The sequence below is a fragment of the Hyla sarda genome, chromosome 5 (genome assembly GCF_029499605.1).
Source record: "Hyla sarda isolate aHylSar1 chromosome 5, aHylSar1.hap1, whole genome shotgun sequence".
Classification (NCBI taxonomy): domain Eukaryota; kingdom Metazoa; phylum Chordata; class Amphibia; order Anura; family Hylidae; genus Hyla; species Hyla sarda.
This window is the reverse complement of record NC_079193.1, coordinates 280,944,983-280,964,269: the sequence shown is the minus strand read 5'-3', so window position 1 is coordinate 280,964,269 and position 19,287 is coordinate 280,944,983. Positions and strand designations below refer to the sequence as shown.

Below are 19,287 nucleotides of genomic sequence, written 5' to 3'. Positions count from 1 at the left end.
CCGGGGGAATTGATGAGCAGGGGAATCACAGGTGAAAGGAGGCACACAGGGGATCGGGGGTAAATGTGGCACAGGGGCTGATAAAAGGGGATGAATGTTGTGGCACGGGGAAGGGGGGGGGGCTGAGGAGAAGGGGAATCATAGTTGGGGGGATGATGAGGGATATAGTTCAGAACTTCCAAGCCATTTGTTTTACATTTATTTTTTTTCCTCAAATTGTCCTGTGAAAATGAGGGTGCGTGTTATACGTCAGTGCGTGTGTTATACATTGATAAATACGGTAACTCCCATTATCCTTGATGGGAATTATGAAAACTGTATAACGGAGCCTGTTTGGCTGTCTTTAGCTTTCCTACCAGATAGAAATAGAAGTTCGGATGGGCACGAGAAGCTTATTCAGGACATCTTATATATAAACAGTCCAGGTGAAATGTCTGGCCACAAGTGGTTGTCTTCCTGAGACAACTACTCTAACCAACATTTATTTATGTACCGATAGATGCTTTAGTTGACCACATTTCAAAGTTCTTAATACAGCATACCTGGATTCCTTAGAACAACTGCTGCACAGAAGACATTGAAGGCCTAAATTGTGTAAGACTAAATTCTTTTGTATTAAAACCAAGTGGTCACACCTCACTTAAAATGTCCATCATAATAATAGCTTACTTATACAAATCCTGTATTTATACTGCAAATATATACTTACGGATCATAGGCTGCCAACAAGAAGTTTAACAATAGGCTGATGGACTGTTCTACATTGATTTGGTGAGTTGTTGGCATCCGCTTATTGAGCTGGTAAAATACTGTTGATAAGACAGCTTCCAGACGTGCCACATTAAGTTCTACATTAGGATCCAGATTGTTTAGTGAATTTTCCCGGAGTGCTTCAATAACATTCCATATATCTACCAGATGCACTGCATGAGAATACACAGTAAATCAGAAAAGACCAGGACACTTGTTGCAATCATGTTTGCATGTGGCACACTGACAGTACATCTTCATTTTGGACAAAATATTTATTATGTATTCAGTCATCTAGTGTTATATACGATGAATAAAAAGTATAGCCACTTTCTTTCAATCCTGTAATTTACTTTCTCTCTTCCCTTTAGCTTGTCATCAGCAGTAGTCACACCAGTTCAGTGTTCAGTGTAACTCCTTCCTTGTGCAAACCCACTCGCCACATCAAGGCCACCTGATAAGAGTGGGTCCCTAAACCAATACTGGCGTAGCGCAGGGCGGCGACCACTGCCTCTGCAACACCAAGCCCACAGGGGGTAAGACCCAGTTTCCAGGCAGCCCCACTGCGCCTGACCAAGCCCCCGGCTTTTGATCACACCAATTCACAGTCAAAGCACGACTGCAACAACTCATTCGTCCCAGGCGATTTTAATCAGCAGGAGACTGCATAAGGGTTTCCTCCTAGAATTCTCCCATCTTTCTGGCAGGGAGCATATAATAGGTTTTCACACTGATGTGGTGCTCTACAGCGGTTGTAGTGCTTAGCCTGTGGGGTGGTTTGGCCCAGAATCGGGGGTTTGGTTGGGCAGCAATGGGGCTGCTTGGTAACTGGGTCATTCCCCCTGTGGGCATGGTGTTGCGGCAGCAGTGGTCGGTGTTAGTTTAGGGACCCACTCCTATCAGGTGGCTTTGATGTGGAGAGTGGCTTGCATGTTTTGATCAAAAAAGGTACACTAGCAACCCGTTAGTTTTTGAAATTATGCTAATAAGCAATTAGATGATAGTACAAGTTGTGGATGTGTGGCAAGGTTAATATAACAAATAATGCAGGTTAAAAAAAATCTTTGGTGACAGGTACACTTTAAGAGGGGTTTATCTATCAAACCCCTTTTCCCCCCACTAATGTGCCCATGCGTTGTGATAACAAAAAAAACAAACTTATATCTACCACCCCTGCAGCCTTGTTATAATGATGCCAGGTCTCTGGTGAACATTACTTCTCAGAGCTGTAGATGGCACATCACAATGCCACTTACTGGCTGAGGTGGGGCAGTATTACCTGCAGAACTGAGAAACAAAGTTTACTAGAGACTGGGCTTTATGATGCCAGTGGCCACAAGGGAGCAAGTGAGGTAAGTATAGGCTTTTTCTTTGTTATTACACAGACTAGGCAAATTGGCAGATAATCCCTGTAAGGAAGGGATCAATAGAATCTAAAAACTCTCTTTACTCCCAATATTGTCTTATTTACAGAACATATTGAAGAACAAATTATGATCTATGCATTAAAGGGGTCGGAAATATAATTATCCATTATGATAGAAAGCTTTGTAGGATATATATATATATATATATATATATATATATATATATATATATATAAAGATCTATTCAAATAGATGTAATTCTATTATTTCTATTCTACCAACCACTGTGTGGGCAGACGAAATATTAAAATCCAACACATACCAGATGGGTCATTATCAGCTGGAAACTGCAATTGAAGTACATAGTAACAGCTGCTATTGCCATAATCAAGTACCCCCCATGTCTCGCCCTCTCTCAAGCTACTACTCCTTTTTATTTACCAGTGTAATTGTCTAATGTACTACTCATAGTCGTACTGGATTATATCAGTTTCCTTGTGTCTATTCATCCCACCACCTAACTGTGTACATCTATTTGGATTACTGAATCACCAATCACAAATCACCAAATAAGTGGGCACTGAGATCTCCTGACCTTTTTACTACTAAATACATGCCAAACTAACACATTTCCCTACTGAGATAATATTTAGCTTCTGATATTTTATATTATTCCTATTAATATCAAGCCTTATTGTCATACCATGCAAAAGTCATACTGTATATTTAGATCTATGGACAAGATCAGATAGAATTTTCTCCTCCTGTAGTAATAAAAAGAGTGTAACCGAGAGAAACTTGTAATATGACTACCGTATGTGCATGTGGCCTAAATGCCCTTTAAATGGTGTTTTCTCCTTTGGACATTATTTGCTTGTTGGAAAGATCCTTTGATAATAAGCAGGTCACCAAGGTTCCCCCTGCTGGGACCTTTAGCATTCAGTTGTACTCTGGGAGAAAATGTGCAGTAAATATTGAAATTGCTACTAGCGCCATTACTGTATATATTAAGCATTGTTCAGTGCCCATTGTTATCAATAGGTTGTCTATGTAATGCAGGATGGGCCCGGAGCTCCAGAGCAAAAGACAGACACCAAGAAGTGAGGTTCCTCAATAGGGGACCTTCCTCTGTCAAACCCTGAAATGTCAGCTTTAAACAATCTCTTATGTTAAAGGAGTACTCCGGTGTAAACTTTTTTCTTTTAAATCAACTGGTGGCAGAAAGTTAAACATATTTGTAAATTACTTATATTAAAAAATCTTAATCCTTCCTGTACTTATTAGCTGCTGAATACTACAGAGAAAATTCTTTTCTTTTTGGAATGCTCTCTGATGACATCACGAGCACAGTTCTCTCTGCTGACGTTATTATAATAATAATAACACTTTATTTATTGTTGTCCTTAGTGGGATTTGATCCCAAGTCTCCAGCAGTGCAAGGCAGCAGTGCTAACCACTGAGCCACCATGCATACATCTTAGCATACATCTGCTATGCATGGTTGCTAAAATGGACAGAGATGTCAGCAGAGAGCACTGTGCTCGTGATGTCATCAGTGTTCCAAAAAGAAAGGAATTTTCTCTGCAACATTCAGCAGCTAATAAGTACTGGAAGGATTAATATTTTTTAATAGAAGTAATTTACAAATATGTTTAACTTTCTGCCACCAGTTGATTTAAAAGAAAAAAGGTTTTCACCGGACTACCCCTTTAATAGGGTGTCTCCAAATTAAGTCGAGGGCTTTAATATGCTAAATTAAGGGGTGTTATACTGCTGTCAGTGAGAAATTATCTTTGTATCTGCTCTGGTTATTTGATAAGAGTGACTACCCAATAATAAATTATATTTCCACAATAAAACTTAACACTAATTGATACAAACTATTTTTTCTTTATATAAAAGTTGCTTCTTGTTACAATACTAGAAAGCAGAAGTACAGGGCGATTCAACGGTAGGTCTTGTAGTTAAAGTAATATCAGTGGTGAATGGCCAGTGACCGAAAAGCAAAGCAATACTGGTTTAGGGTATGTTCACACTGAGGAATTGGCACGCAATTCAGTGGGCGCAGTGTGAGCCCCTAACATTTATTGTGAATGGGTCTTCCGCGGACCCATTCACATTGCGGAATTTTAGCTGTGGACAATTCAGCCACTAAAAGTGATCTACGTAGAAGTCCGTGAGCCCTGCATTGCCGTCAACACTGACGCCACAGGACCGCGCAGACCTACCGTAGAAGTATTTCGGGGGCAGCCGCCAGATGGAATCCGTACACATTCCTCAATGTGAACAAACCCTTAGATGTCTATATGAAATCTCAGCACAGCTTTCATTTCCAAGAGCCGAATCAAAACGACATTGAAGCAAGGAAAAGCATTTTGCCCGTTGAAATTTCAAAACAGGCACTGTTATGAGAGAACAACGAAACTCTGGTGCTCTGCATGGAAACTGCATTTCATGTTGGGTGAAGCAATTTAAAACCATTGGGTGTTTGTTTCATGGGAAAAGTCTGAGTTGCCCAAAGACTTCAACAGAGACGGTGAACAGGATTCAAGCTGTGTATTAGCTCAGTCCTAGAAAGACAATGAGGCTGAGTAGTATGGAACTACAAGTGCCACAAACCATGGTATGGCGTATAGATTACAACTTCAGGATGGGAAACCAGACGACAAAACAAAAGACTGTGACTTTTGCACTGACATGGAGGATCGATTTGAAGAGAACTAAATCGCTGACAGGCTAATATATGTCTGGACAGAACTGGACTACAGCCTGGACATCTGCTGTGACATCAATGGAAATCACTTAGAACATTTGTAGTGAACAGATTAAACTTAGATAGTGTGTCTTTTCATGTTAATACATTTGTGTTCTCTTGGTTATGAATATTGATGCTATCATTTTGCACCATCCTATTTGAATAACTGTGTGTAAAATACATATATATATATATATATATATGTATATTGTCCCCCTCCCCACTAAATTGGATAAACAGTTTATTAGATACACAGTAAGATATAAATAAATATATAACATTCTGTATTCCTATGAAGTAACAAAAATAACCAAAATTTCTCTATAGTGATAGAGAAAGATCAATATAGTATTCCTGTTTTCTAACACATGTGAAACAACACTTACTCCTTAAAGGGGTACTCCGGCGCTTAGACATCTTATCCCCTATCTAAAATTGCGGGGGTCCCGCCCCCCATCACGCCCCCTCCCATAGGCTTGCATTGAGGGTTGCATTGAGCTGTCACGCCCCCTCCCGTAGGCTTGCATTGACGGGCGGAGCGTGACATCACACGGGGGAAGAGGCTTGACGTCACAACCCGCCTGCCCCGTGATCGCTGGTAATCAGACCCGGAGCGAACATGCTCCGGGGACTGATTTTAACTGGGGTGCTGCGTGCAAGATCAGGGGGGTCCCCAGCGGCGGGACCCCCGCAATCAGGCATCTTATCCCCTATCCTTTGGATAGGGGATAAGATGTCTAAGCGCCGGAGTACCCCTTTAAGGTTGTGCCAAAAATTACTTTTATATAAAAAAAATTAAAAAATCATAAAACATATTGCAACCATTGATGTAATACAGTAGATGTCCCATTCATGCACAGTCAAAGTGGATGACGTGAAGTTTTAGTTTAAGCAGGGATTTGTGATAATGGTGAATGAATGAATGAATGAAGAGATGCTCTAAAACCAGACTGGAGTGGAAATGTTACACCACAAAGTGTGAGCTCTATGCGTCTTCTGTTAACCCCTCATTAGCAAAAGGTAAAGAGTGTCTTGCTGGGCACTGTCTGACCACAATACATCAAAAACATTTATTATTCATTAAGCAGCAAAAAGCACTTTGTGAGGTTTTTCACTTTGTAGCTGTTGAAAGCCACACCACCACATTATAAATACAGTTACTAAATAATATATTGTACATACAAAAATATAAATAAATTAAATATTATACATAGCTTTTATTATTAGGATTGTTCTAGTTATTTATATTCAATGATATAACAGGAACTGTATAACAGCAATGCAACTTTAGGAGAGAGACGAAGCATTGGTAAGGTCTCTACAGTCATGGCCGTAAATGTTGGCAACCCTGAAATATTTCTCACAGAAAAGGATTGCAGTAACACATGTTTTGCTATATGCATGTTTATTCCCTTTGTGTGTATTCGAGCTAAACAAATAAAAAAGGGAGAAAAAAAAAGCTAATTGGACATAAACACAACTCCAAAAATGGGCTGAAAAAAATTATTGGCACCCTTTCAGAACTGTGGATACATAAGATTGTTTCAAGCATGTGATGCTCCTTTAATCTCACCTGGAGCAAGCAACAGGTGTGGGCAATATAAAAATCACACCTGAAAGCAGATAAAAAGGAGAGATGTTCACTTAGTCTTTGCATTGTGTGTCTGTGTGTGCCACACTAAGCATGGACAACAGAAAGAGGAGAATAGAACTGTCTGAGGACTTGTAATCTTGAGATTGTTGATATTTTTCCACAATTTTGGTTCACAAGTCCATCTCCAGAGATCTAGATTTGCCTTTGTCCACAATGCGCAACATTATCAAGAAGTTTGCAACCCATGGCACTGTAGCTAATCTCCCTGGGCGTGGACGGAAGAGAAAAATTGATGAAAGGTGTCAACGCAGGATAGTCCAGATGGTGGATAAGCAGCCCCAAACAAGTTCCAAAGATATTCAAGCTGTCCTGCAGGATCAGGGAACATCAGTGTCAGCGCGAACTATCCGTCAACATTTAAATGAAACTAAACGCTATGGCAGGAGACCCCGGGGGACCCCACTGCTGACACAGAGACATAAAGCAAGACTACATTTTGCCAAAATGAACTTGAGTAAGCCAAAATCCTTCTGGGGAAATGTCTTGTGGACAGATGAGACCAAGATAGAGCCTTTTGGTAAAGCACATCATTCTACTGTTTACCGAAAATTGGCCTACAAAGAAAAGAACACAGTACCTACAGTGAAATATGGTGGAGGTTCAATGATGTTTTGGGGTTGTTTTGCTGCCGCTGGCACTGGTGCCTTGAATGTGTGCAAGCATCATGAAATCTGAGGATTAGCAATGGATTTTGGGTCGCACTGTACAGCCCAGTGTCAGAAAGCTGGGTTTGCATCCAAGATCTTGGGTCTTCCAGCAGGACAATGACCCCAAACATACATCAAAAAGCACCCAGAAATGGATGGCAACAAAGCGCTAGAGAGTTCTGAAGTGGCCAGCAATGAGTCCAGGTCTAAATCCCATTGAACACCTGTGGAGAGATCTTAAAATTGCTGTTGGGAAAAGGCGTCCTTCCAATAAGCAGTTTGCAAATGAAGAGTGGTCCAACATTCCGGCTTAGAGGTGTAAGAAGCTTATTGATGGTTAAAGGAAGCGACTGATTTCAGTTATTTTTTCCAAAGGGTGTGCAACCAAATACTAGGTTAAGGGTGCCAATAATTTCGGAGTTTGGTGTTACATTATGTCCAATTAGCTTTTTTTCCTCCCATTTTTGGTTTAGTTCCAATACACACAAAGGGAATTAACATGTGAATAGCAAAACGTGTTACTGCAATCCTTTTCTGAGAGGAATATTTCATTTACTTGAAAAATTTCAGGGGAGCCAAGATTTACGGCCATGCCTGTATATATCTCATATCTATCTATCTCATATTTACTATCTATGCTTGAAAATGGTCGCATTGGGCGATTGATACGTTGAACCTTGTTGCATGGAATAAAACTACTTCTTTTTTTTATCTTTAATATCGTTTGGAATGCTGCAGCTCCTTTTGCTTTTGATATCTCCACAGCATTAGACTAAGGCTAGTCTGAACTCCTGGCACCTGTTTACTCTATTACTGGAACAGTGCTGCTTCGCTTTTTGTTTGTTAGATAATTTCTTATCTATCTATCCATTTATCTCATATCTATCTATCTCATATCTCTATAACTCTCTAATATCTCTCTCTAATATATATCTCTCTAATATCTATCTCATATCTGATATCTATCAATAATCTATCTCATATCTATCTCTAATATATATATATCAATCATCTATCGATCTGTCCATCTAATATCTATGTATCTATCATCTATCTCATATCTATCTCTAATATCTATTTAATATCTATTTCGTATATGTTTATCTCAAATCTATGTATCTTAAATCTATCTATGTATCACAAATCTATGTATCTCATATCTATTCATCTATCTATCTGATGCCTGGATATTTATTTGTAGATATCTATCATATCCGCAGTATTTACTTACAATGTTCATGCTTCCTATTTATTTGGTGACTATTTTCTGCCATCTGTAAGAGCTTCCTCCACCTTCACTTCATTTTCTTTCAAGCATCCAAAGTAGAGAATGGATCATTATACATTTCTTCACACTAAGTTTTAATAGAAGCACTGCCATAGAAATTAAATATGCTGATGTATGGTGTTTTGTATGGCACAGTATTTAGAGAGAACATTGCATTACTCAATATGGAATTTGACAGCACAACACTTTATTTTTTGTTTTTACACAGTGTTGTAGTATAGTCCCATATGATTTACTAGTGTGTATCAGAACACTGTATAAATAGGAGGATACAATTTATTACTGTCCACTTTACACTAAAAGCCCTACAAAGGGGCATTGCTATCAGGGAAAAGGGGCGGGTCTCAAAAAAAAAAAAAGGTGAATTTGAGCTCCGAAAAACCCTACAGCTCAGAGCTCATGTGTAAAAAGAGCAAAACATAGGAAAACAATTGTCAAATACAAAATGCAATAGTAAATACCATGGAAAAATACCTGTCGGAAACAAAAACTTACAAAGAAAAGTATACTCCACTCTTAGTAAATGAGGCCGAATGCTTAAAGGGGTTATCCAGGGAAAACTTTTTTTTATATATCAACTGGCTCCAGAAAGTTAAACAGATTTGTAAATTACTTCTATTAAAAAATCTTAATCCTTTCAGTACTTATGAGCTTCTGAAGTTAAGGTTGTTCTTTTCTGTCTAAGTGCTCTCTGATGACATGTGTCTCGGGAACCACCCAGTTTAGAAGAGGTCTGCTATGGGAAATTGCTTCTAAACTGGGCGGTTCCCGAGACACGTGTCATCAGAGAGTACTTAGACAGAAAATAACAACCTTAACTTCAGAAGCTCATAAGTACTGAAAGGATTAAGATTTGTTAATAGAAGTAATTTACAAATCTGTTTAACTTTCTGGAGCCAGTTGATATATAAAAAAAAGTTTTTTCCTGGATAACCCCTTTAAGGGGAAATAGTATGGAAATGATTAATCCTTTAGCAGGAGTTTTTACTAGGGTCGCTTAGGTCAGGAAAAGAAATACCAAACCCAAAAAAGCAAAGTGGGTTTGGCGTTTCCCTATTGACTCCCTGCTAACATCTAGCAGCTGCATTTTTCCCATGGAATAAAGCTGCCGGGCAGTTTGGGGCGTTTTAGCCTCATACTAATCCAACTAGAGGCTGTGCTGGAGTCCTACATTTAGGCATCTGCTGTTTATTAATAAACCAGAACAATAAATTATTTTTAAATCAAAATACATTGCCATTAATGAGAAAAAAAAGGTATTTGTGAAAAAAAAATTAAGATGATTAAGCTGTGACATCACTGGATTTCCATTTGCCACTGCAGAAAGTGATTTATTGCTGAGCTGAAAGAATCATACAAGACATACAAGACTCTTTCAGTATTAATTAAATGAGTCTGGCAATTAAAGGGGCACCATTTATTTATCGGTTTGAAAATGACAACCAGTTACAGGAGGCCCTGACCTTAAAAAGACATGTGAGGTTTGGTGCAGTCTTGATACTTGCCACAACTCAGATAAAACAGTCCCAACATTCATGGCTTATTCTTTATGCTGATCACAGACAGTAGTTTATTGTGTACTAAAAGGCCAAAATGGAGCATGCGCTAAGTGAATCCCTCAACAAGATGTTCAACACTATTAGTACTCATCCAATACTCCTTTTTAATATACAAATTCTTGTGCTTAGAAGTGCACTATATGGGCAAGATTATTGAGAAATACAATTTAATAATCGAATTGGGGTGTATAAAATCCAGTACCATGATAAATATAATAGAAATTATCCAGAATCAGCGCTTTTGTCCACTACAATGTGCCACTGACATCAGCGTCATCCCATTGACAAACATGTTTAATTTCAAAGCGGAATTCAAATCCACATCAGAAATTCTGAAGTCAATAACTTGTGACACGGTTTTAGGTCCGGTGGGAAAACCGCATACGGGTCAAAAATGAGCCGACCGGAGTCAGCGTTTCACTCGGGTCGGCTCATTGAAATGAATTACATACGGGATGAATATGACTGGGATACAGGAGCGCCTGGTTTTTGCTCCTCCCCAGCCGTATACAGTCCCGTATTGCTAAAAACGTAATGTGAACCCACCCATAACTGGTCATTGTGCACTTAAGCTTCATTTGATCTGGTGCTGATCACATGAGAAAGCACCTGAAAGTTTTTCTGTTGTGGTAATTAATTAATAAAGTTTCAATATATCAGACAAACAACAAAAAACGTGCTCTCAAATGGCTGGAGGTGCTCAACCCCAAATGCGGTTGTGCATTTATACTGGGGGAGCAGATCCTGCCCTTGTAGTCCGTTGCTAGGGGCGATCTCCAGCATAAAAAAATGCATACAATGGAGGATGCCTGCAGCGGACTACAAGTGCCACAATAGAATCTTACACCAAGTAGACGGTGTGGATGTGTAACAATTAGAATAATACAATATAGGCATATGGGTGAACTACTGTGGTAGATGTATACAATGACATTGGCTATCCCTCAACACTGATGTTAAAATTGAGACATTCGCCAGTATATCCTTGTATGAAGGACATACGCGGGACCTAACGCTAATCCTACCTGTGCTACCAGGGGCCAGTGGGCAATTACGGCAGCATGCAACCGACTCACAGCCTCCTCCCAGGTACCCTCCAGCGTGACTGAGCACACATGCAATGGGAGGAGGGAGGCAAGCTGCAATCCCCACCTGAGTTGGCTAATATAGGTGCATGGCCTCACAGTTGCTACCCTAATGCTGCCTTGAAGATATTCAAGGCGCATTAACTATGGAGTTTACACACCTCCAAGTATAAAATTTAAACAAACAACAAAAAACTCCATAGTTCATGCTCCTTGAATATCTTCAAGCGGTACCGGTAGCGGTACCATTTTTGCATTGATAGGACTTATTGATAGTTTTTTATTCATTTTTTCATGACATAAAAAGTGACCAAAATGCACTATTTTGGAATTTTGAATTTTTTTGCGTGTACGCCATTGACCGTGTGGTTTAATTAACGACATACCATATATGTTTATTTTTATTTACACTGTGTTTTTTTATATGGGAAAACGGGGGTGATTCCAACTTTTAATAGGGAAGGGGTTAAATGATCTTTGTTCACTTTTTTTCACTTTTTTTTGCAGTGTTATAGCTCCCATAGGGACATATAACACTGCACACACTGATCTATTACATTGATCACTGGTTTCTCATAGGAAACCAGTGATCGATGATTCTGCCGCTTGACTGCTCATGCCTGGATCTCAGGCACTGAGCAGTCATTCGGCGATCAGACAGCGAGGAGGCAGGTAGGGATCCTCCAGCTGTCCTGTAAGCTGTTCGGGATGCCGCGATTTAGCCGCGGCTATCCCGAACAGCTCCCTGAGCTAACCGGCATGCTTTCACTTTCACTTTAGACGCCGCCTTCAACTTTGAACGCCGCGTCTAAAGGGTTAATAGTGTGCGGCACCGCGATCAATGCCGCGCGCTATTAGCCACGGGTCCCGGCCGTTGTTAGAGGCTGGGCCCGACCCGCTATGACGCGGGGCCACGCCGTACCCCCACGTCATAGATCGGGAGCGGACACATGATGTACCGGTACGTGTAAACTCCACAGTTAATGCGCCTTGAATATCTTCAAGGCAGCATTAGGGTAGCACCTGTGAGGCCATGCACCTATATTAGCCAACTCAGGTGGGGATTGCAGCTTGCCTCCCTCCTCCCATTGCATGTGTGCTCAGTCATGCTGGAGGGTACCTGGGAGGAGGCTGTGAGTCGACCGAATGCTGCCGTAATTGCCCACTGGCCCCTGTTTTGCTTATCACGCACAGGTAGGATTAGCGTTAGGCCCCGCGCCATTTTGAGAAACCTTGGCGTTGGTGTGCGGGCTCTGGTATTTCCTTCATACAAGGATATACTGGCGAATGTCACAATTTTAACATCAGTGTTGAGGGATAGCCAATGTCACTGTATACATCTACCACAGTAGTGCACCCATATTCCTGTATTGTATTATTCTAATTGTTACACATCCACACCGTCTATCTGGTGTAGGATTCTATTGTGGCACTTGTAGTCCGCTGCAGGCATCCTCCATTGTATGCATTTTATGCTGGGGATCGCCCCTAGCAATGGACTACAAGGGCAGGATCTGCTCCCCCAGTATAAATGCACAACCGCATTGGGGTTGAGCACCTCCAGCCATTTGAGGCCACGTTTTTTGTTGTTTGTTTAAATTGTATACTTGGAGGTGTGTAAACTCCATAGTTAATGCGCCTTGAATATCTTCAAGGCAGCATTAGGGTAGCACCTGTGAGGCCATGCACCTATATTAGCCAACTCAGGTGGGGCTTGCAGCTTGCCTCCCTCCTCCCATTGTATGTGTGCTCAGTCACTCTGGAGGGTACCTGGGAGGAGGCTGTGAGTCAACTGAATGCTGCCGTAATTGCCCACTGGTCCCTGTTTTGCTTATCACGCACAGGTAGGATTAGAGTTAGGTCCCGCGCCATTTTGAGAAACCTTGGCGTTGGTGTGCGGGCTCTGGTATGTCCCTCATACAAGGATATACTGGCGAATGTCTCAATTTTAATATATCAGACAAAAACTACACAGTGTAAGAGGGCATTACTGCAGTCTTCCTTTACAAACATTTGGAGAAGAATGGGTCACTCAGAGCTCACTGAATTCCAGTGTGGTACTGTAATAGGAGCCACTGCTGAAACAAGTCAGTTCTTGAAAACAACTTGTAAAGTTAGTGCTGACACAGTGCACAAAAGTAGAAAACGCTCTGCTGACTTAGTACCTGAAGAGTTCCAAACCTCATCGGTTTTCAAAATAAGCACCAGATCTGCCATGGAAGCTTTATAAGCTTTTCATCTCTATATCATGCTTACAGCTCAAGGACGCTGAGCTTTGTCCCCTCCCTGCCTTGGCTGATTGACATTCACGACCCAGTGCTGGAAGCCAAGCCCTGTACATCAAGCCAGGTAGGGGTTGCGGGAGAATGGAGGTGTGTATGCTGCAATTCAGCAGTGCCTCCTTGACACTTGAGATCTGAGTATGATATAAAGCGGACAGATTCATTTAATTCTCCAGCATATAAAGACATTTTGGACACTCTTAGGGCCCAAACTATTATTTATGAATAGTTTGGGTCCTCTTCTGTTCCAGCATGACTGTTACCCTGTGCACAAAACAAGGTCCATGTTGGGTGAGTTTGGTGTGAAAGAACTTGACTTGTCTCCAAAAATATGGAGAAAGGGAACGACCAACTACATATTTATGCCTATGGCTTTAGATAGGGATGTCCTAAAATGTGTAGATGTCACAATACATTTGTACCCTAAAATGTGTAGGTGTCCCAATAATTTTGTAAATGTTAAAATGCACATACAAGAGAAAACATTTTATTTAATGTTCCCTTTTCACAAAGTAACGGGAGGGGGGCAAAATAATTAAAATTAACTAAAATAATGAAGTAATTTACTTATTGTTGTTGCCTGACTGAAGCATGAAGAATGACCCAAGAATGACATGCAATGCAGCGTTGGCAGACAAGTTTTACTAAAGATATGCTCAAAGCAGAAATCTTCTATTTGTCACATCTGTATGGTCTATCACCAACATAGATACAATATGATGTACCGATATGGTTAAATTGATCCAGCTAGTCTAATTGTGACTACAATAGGTCTTTTTTACATTGCAATCTTTTTATTTGTGGGACAGAATAGTGTAGACTGCAATATACGGTATAGCAAAGTAAAGCAGACAAACCTTTTTGCTGTTATGTGCAGAGTTTGGAAGATTTTTAATATGAACATACCCTTATATGTGGAACAGAATAGTCGTCTATGTTATTCTATTTCACAAGTAGACTGTTTGATCTACTGAACCCCATGGACAAACTACAGCATACATTTAAATCTACCGTATTTACATTTGAATAGTATTTCAACATTTAAGTGTGACACATGCAAAATTTCTGATGTCAACATAACCTAAAGCCAAAATGTCCTCCCTGAATTTTGTGTATGTTTACAAATGAAATATTTGTAACAGAAATTGCTATAGCTGTTTCAAGCAGATGAAAGGGGCTTGTAGGAATATATGCACATGCAAAAGAAACAACTGGGTTTTCATTCAGGCTCTGGGATTTTTTATAGAAATACAAAACTGCAGACTATGCTAAGCTTTACCATAAAAAATGTTTGAAACCCCGATGAACAAAACCTTAGAATGTTACTGAAGATATGTATTGTTCCTTGAGTCAGCAGCCAACACTGGGGATTTTGCAGTTGAATTTGGCTCAAAAATCCACAATATTTTGTGCTGTTTTGTTCTTGCTTTTGAATGGATTTCACAGTCCATATATTTTTACATTGTATAATAAAAGTAAATGTAATCGGCTTCTGGTTTTTGTGACAGGCAGATGTGAGTAACTCAAAGAAGTGATCTATGAAATATCCTTCTCATAGTTTTCTGTTACATCATGTGAATAAAACATACTACACAGCCAAAATGTATAAAATAGATAAAATATACCAAAAGTTAACCATATGCTTTACATTGTGGGGCCCCTGGAGGCTGTACAGAGTAAAGATGATATTAAAGGGGTAGTCTGGGTTCTAAAAATGTTCTACTAATGTGATGGGGCCGCCATGAAAATAAATACTGAACTACCTCGCTCCCTCATTGGTCCCACTGTGAAGTCTTCTGGTCCCCAGCTAAACGCTCTGGTCACTACCTGTGAGAGATATTCTTTTCACCAGCTGCAGTGTTGTTCCAACTTAATCCGGAAATGGCATCACTGCTGAGATGCGTTTCTCTCTGAAGTAGTGGCCGATACATTCAGCAGGGGACCAGAAGACTATATGGCAGGACCCCCCAAGAGAGAGATAGGTAAGTATTTTCTTTTTCTTTTTACATAGTGGACCCAGCACAACAGGAGATAATATTTAGTAGGGATGCACCGAAATTCCGGCTTCTGAAAATTATCGGATGAAAATGCCCATTTTGTCATTTTCGACTGATTGAAAATTCCACCAAAAGTTTTGGGGGGCGTGGCTTAACCTCTTCCCGACCCATGACATACATGTACGTCAGGGATTGGGTGAGGATATGACGCGGACCGGCGGGTCGGATCCCCGTCATATGCGGGAGATGCCTGCTGTTGTCAGCAGCAGACATCTACCTGTAATGACAGACATCAGAGATTGCTCCTATGTCCGTCATCTGCCATGCCCCGCAGCCCCTGCTAATTCTTGTAGCGGGGGCCGTGGGTGGCAATTAACCCTTTAAATTGCAGATGTCAAAGCTGACAGCGGCATCTAAAGGGACCTGTAAAAGCTCCCTGGTGGTTCAGTGGGGTGGATCGCCCGCCCCCGCAGCGCGACTGCAGAGTGGCGGTCCACAATGGAGTTAGCAGGAGGGGTTACCTCTGCTTCCTTCTGTCCGGTCCGTGGCTCTGAATTTGATTGAGCCTGGTTAAGCCAGGCTCAACCAAATGATCGCTGAGCACAAATTTAAAGTTTAAATAACCCTCCTTTTTAAAGTTTAAATAGCCCTCCTTTTCCCATTTTCCAGATAATTTTTTTTTTATAAAAAATGTAAAATAATTTGGTATCGCCACTTGCGTAATTGTTCCAACTAATAAATTATTGTTTTTCTGATCCTGCACTGTGAATGGTGTAAATACAAAAAAATCCCAAACGCAAAAATTGCTGATTTTGGTCGCATCACATTCCAAAAAAGTTACACATTTTTTTACAAAAACTATATTAAAAAAAAAGGTGGCAGGGCAATACATTTTTGGTTTTCGGCCAAGCGCAGCTTAAATTTTCGGTTTCGGCCCAAAATTTCCCTTTCAGTGCATCCCAAATTTTTAGTACCCAGAGTAACTCTTTAAGGGACTGATTATATGGCCTGTTTATACATCCACTAAAATGCACTTCATACATTCACTGAAAATGACAATAATGCATTGGACAAAAAAAACAAACACTTATTTACCTTTTTTTCACATTGTGGTTATACCAAACACAGCTACGCTGGTAATCTTTTGTAACTTTATATAAACCCAATAAAGGGTTATCCACCATAAGGTGATTTTAGTATGTACCAGGCAGGCAGTAATGGACATGCTTAGGAAAGATCTGCACTTGTCTTGGGACTAAATGGCTATGTTGTGAGATTACCATAACACTGTGGCTAGCTTTTTGTGAACTGGTATTTTCTGTTTGAGTTTTCTTTTTTTGCCTACAAATCCCATAATTCCATTTCCCTCCCTCCCACACATCAACCACCCCACCCATTGAAACATAAATGAGCTGCATCCATGCAAAAGACCTGTGGTTTTCAATCAGGCTGCCTACAGCTGTTGCATTAGTTGCAGATTGATCTCTCTCGCTCCAAGCGATCGCTCCACCCATTGAAGCAGACTCCCTGTCATCAGCTGACTAGTGAGTCAGGTCTCGGCCGCATTGCAACCTGGGAAAAATCTGAGACAACAGTCATTTTGTATGCTGTTAAAAATAAAAATTGGGGTGAAAATCACAGAAGAATTGTGAGAAAACGGTCACATACGGGTACAGACACTATATTATGAACTACACTAACTTTACAGCCCCTGTAGCATAGTCAAATAAAAAAAAATCCTGGAATACCCCTTAACCCCTTAAGGACCCAGCCATTTGCACATCTGACCACTGTCACTTTAAGCTTTAATAACTCTGGGATGCTTTAACCTTTCATTCTGATTCCGAGAGTTTTTTTTGTGACATATTCTACTTTATGTTAGTGGTAAAATTTTGTCGATACCTGCATAATGTCTTGGTGAAAAATTCCAAAATATGATGAATAAATTGGAAATTTAGCATTTTTATTTATTTATTTGAAGCTCTCTGCTTATAAGGAAAATGAATATTCCAAATAAATTATATATTGATTCACATATACAATATGTCAACTTTATGTTTGCATCATAAAGTTGACATGTTTTTACTTTTGGAAGACATCAGAGGGCTTCAAAGTATAGCAGCAATTTTCCAATTTTTCACAAAATTTTCAAAATCGAAATTTTTCAGGGACCAGTTCAGTTGAAGTGGATTTGAAGGGCATCTTATTAGAAGTACCCCATAAATTAACCCATTATAAAAACTGCACCCCTCAAAGTATCCAAAATGACATTCAAAAGGTTTGTTAACCCTTTAGGTGTTTCACAGGAGTAGCAGCAAATTAAAGGAGAAAATTTAAAATCTTAATTTTTTACACTGGCATGTTCTTGTAGACCCAGTTTTTGAATTTTTACAAGGGGTAAAAGGAGAGAAATCTTCCTAAAATGTGTAACTCAATTTCTCTCGAGTAAGAAAATACCTCATTTGTGTATCTCAAGTGCTCTGTGGGTGCACTAGAGGACTCAGAAGGGAAGGAGAGACAGTGGGATTTTGGAGAATGAGTTTTTCTGAAAACGTTTTTGGGGGCATGTCACATTTAAGAAGCCCTATGGTGCCAGAACAGCAAAAAAAAAAAAAAAAAAAAAAACTCACATGGCATACTATTTTGGAAACTACACCCCTCAAGGAACAAAACAAGGGGTAGAGTGAGCCTTAACACCCCACAGGTGTTTGACGACTTTTCGTTATTAATTTTTTCACTAAAATGCTAGTTTTTCCCCAAATTTGAAATTTTTACAAGGAGTAATAGAAGAGATGGGGTTACAAATTTGGGGAGGCATTTTCTCCCGAGTATGGAAATACCCCATGTGTGGATGTCAAGTGCTCTGCTGGCGCACTACAATGCTCAGAAGAGAAGGAATCACATTTGGCTTTTGGAAAGCAAATTTTGCTGAAATGGTTTTTGGGGACATGTCGTCTTTAGGAAGCCCCTATGGTGCCAGAACAGCAAAAAAAAAAAAAAAAATGGCATACTATTTTGTAAACTACACCCCTCAAGGAACGTAACAAGGGGTACAGTGAGCCTTAACACCCCACAGGTGTTTGACGACTTTTTGTTACATTTGGATGTGTAAATGAAAAAAAAAATTTTTTTTCACTAAAATGCTGTTTTTCCCCCAAAATTTTAATTTTTACAAGGGGTAATAGTAGAAATTGACCCCCAAAATGTGTAACCCCATTTTCTCTGAGTATGGAAATACCCCATGTGTGGACGTCAAGTGCTCTGCTGGTGAACTACAATGCTCAGAATAGGAGGAGCGCCATTGAGCTTTTGGAGAGTGAATTTGTTTGGAATGGAAGTCAGGGGCCATGTGCGTTTACAAAGCCCCCAAGGTGCCAGAACAGTGGACCCCCCCCATATATGATCCCATTTTGGAAACTACACCCCTCCCAGAATGTAATAAGGGGTGCAGTGAGTATTTACACCCCACTGGCGTTTGACAGATCTTTGGAACAGTGGGCTGTGCAAATAAAAAATTACATTTTTCATTTTCACGGACCACCATAGGCGTGCGCACAGGGTGTGCCGGGTGTGCCCAGGCACACCCTAATCACCGCGGCCGTGGAGCAAAAGGGGCAGCTGCCCCGGGCCCAAAAGCAGCTCGCCCCTTTTGCCCCATGGGCCCTGATAAAGGCTGGCGGGGGGGGGGGGGCAGGTTTGCGCCGCACGCTACCTTTTTATGTTCGCCGCCCCCGTCACTCATCCCCAGGCCGCCAGTACCGCAATGGCTGTCTGGGAGATGGTCACCGCCGGATGTGTGAGTATGTATAATGTGTGTGTGTGTGTGCGGGGTATTTATTATATAGTGTGTGTGTGTGTGTGTGTGTGTGTTGGGGGGTATTTATTATATAGTGTGTGTGTGTG

The 19,287-nt window shown here is 40.5% G+C and overlaps 1 protein-coding gene across 18 annotated transcripts in view; it reads right to left on the bottom strand.

Annotated features, from left to right (window-relative positions):
• The window catches only part of DTNA (dystrobrevin alpha), a 444,962-nt gene that overhangs the window by 101,080 nt on the left and 324,595 nt on the right, over nucleotides 1-19,287 (bottom strand). For all 18 annotated transcript variants that reach the window (XM_056521829.1, XM_056521817.1, XM_056521818.1 and 15 more), the window contains one exon: nucleotides 710-923. In XM_056521829.1, coding sequence (XP_056377804.1) covers nucleotides 710-923 — 214 coding nt within the window. The remainder of the gene's footprint in view (nucleotides 1-709; nucleotides 924-19,287) is intronic.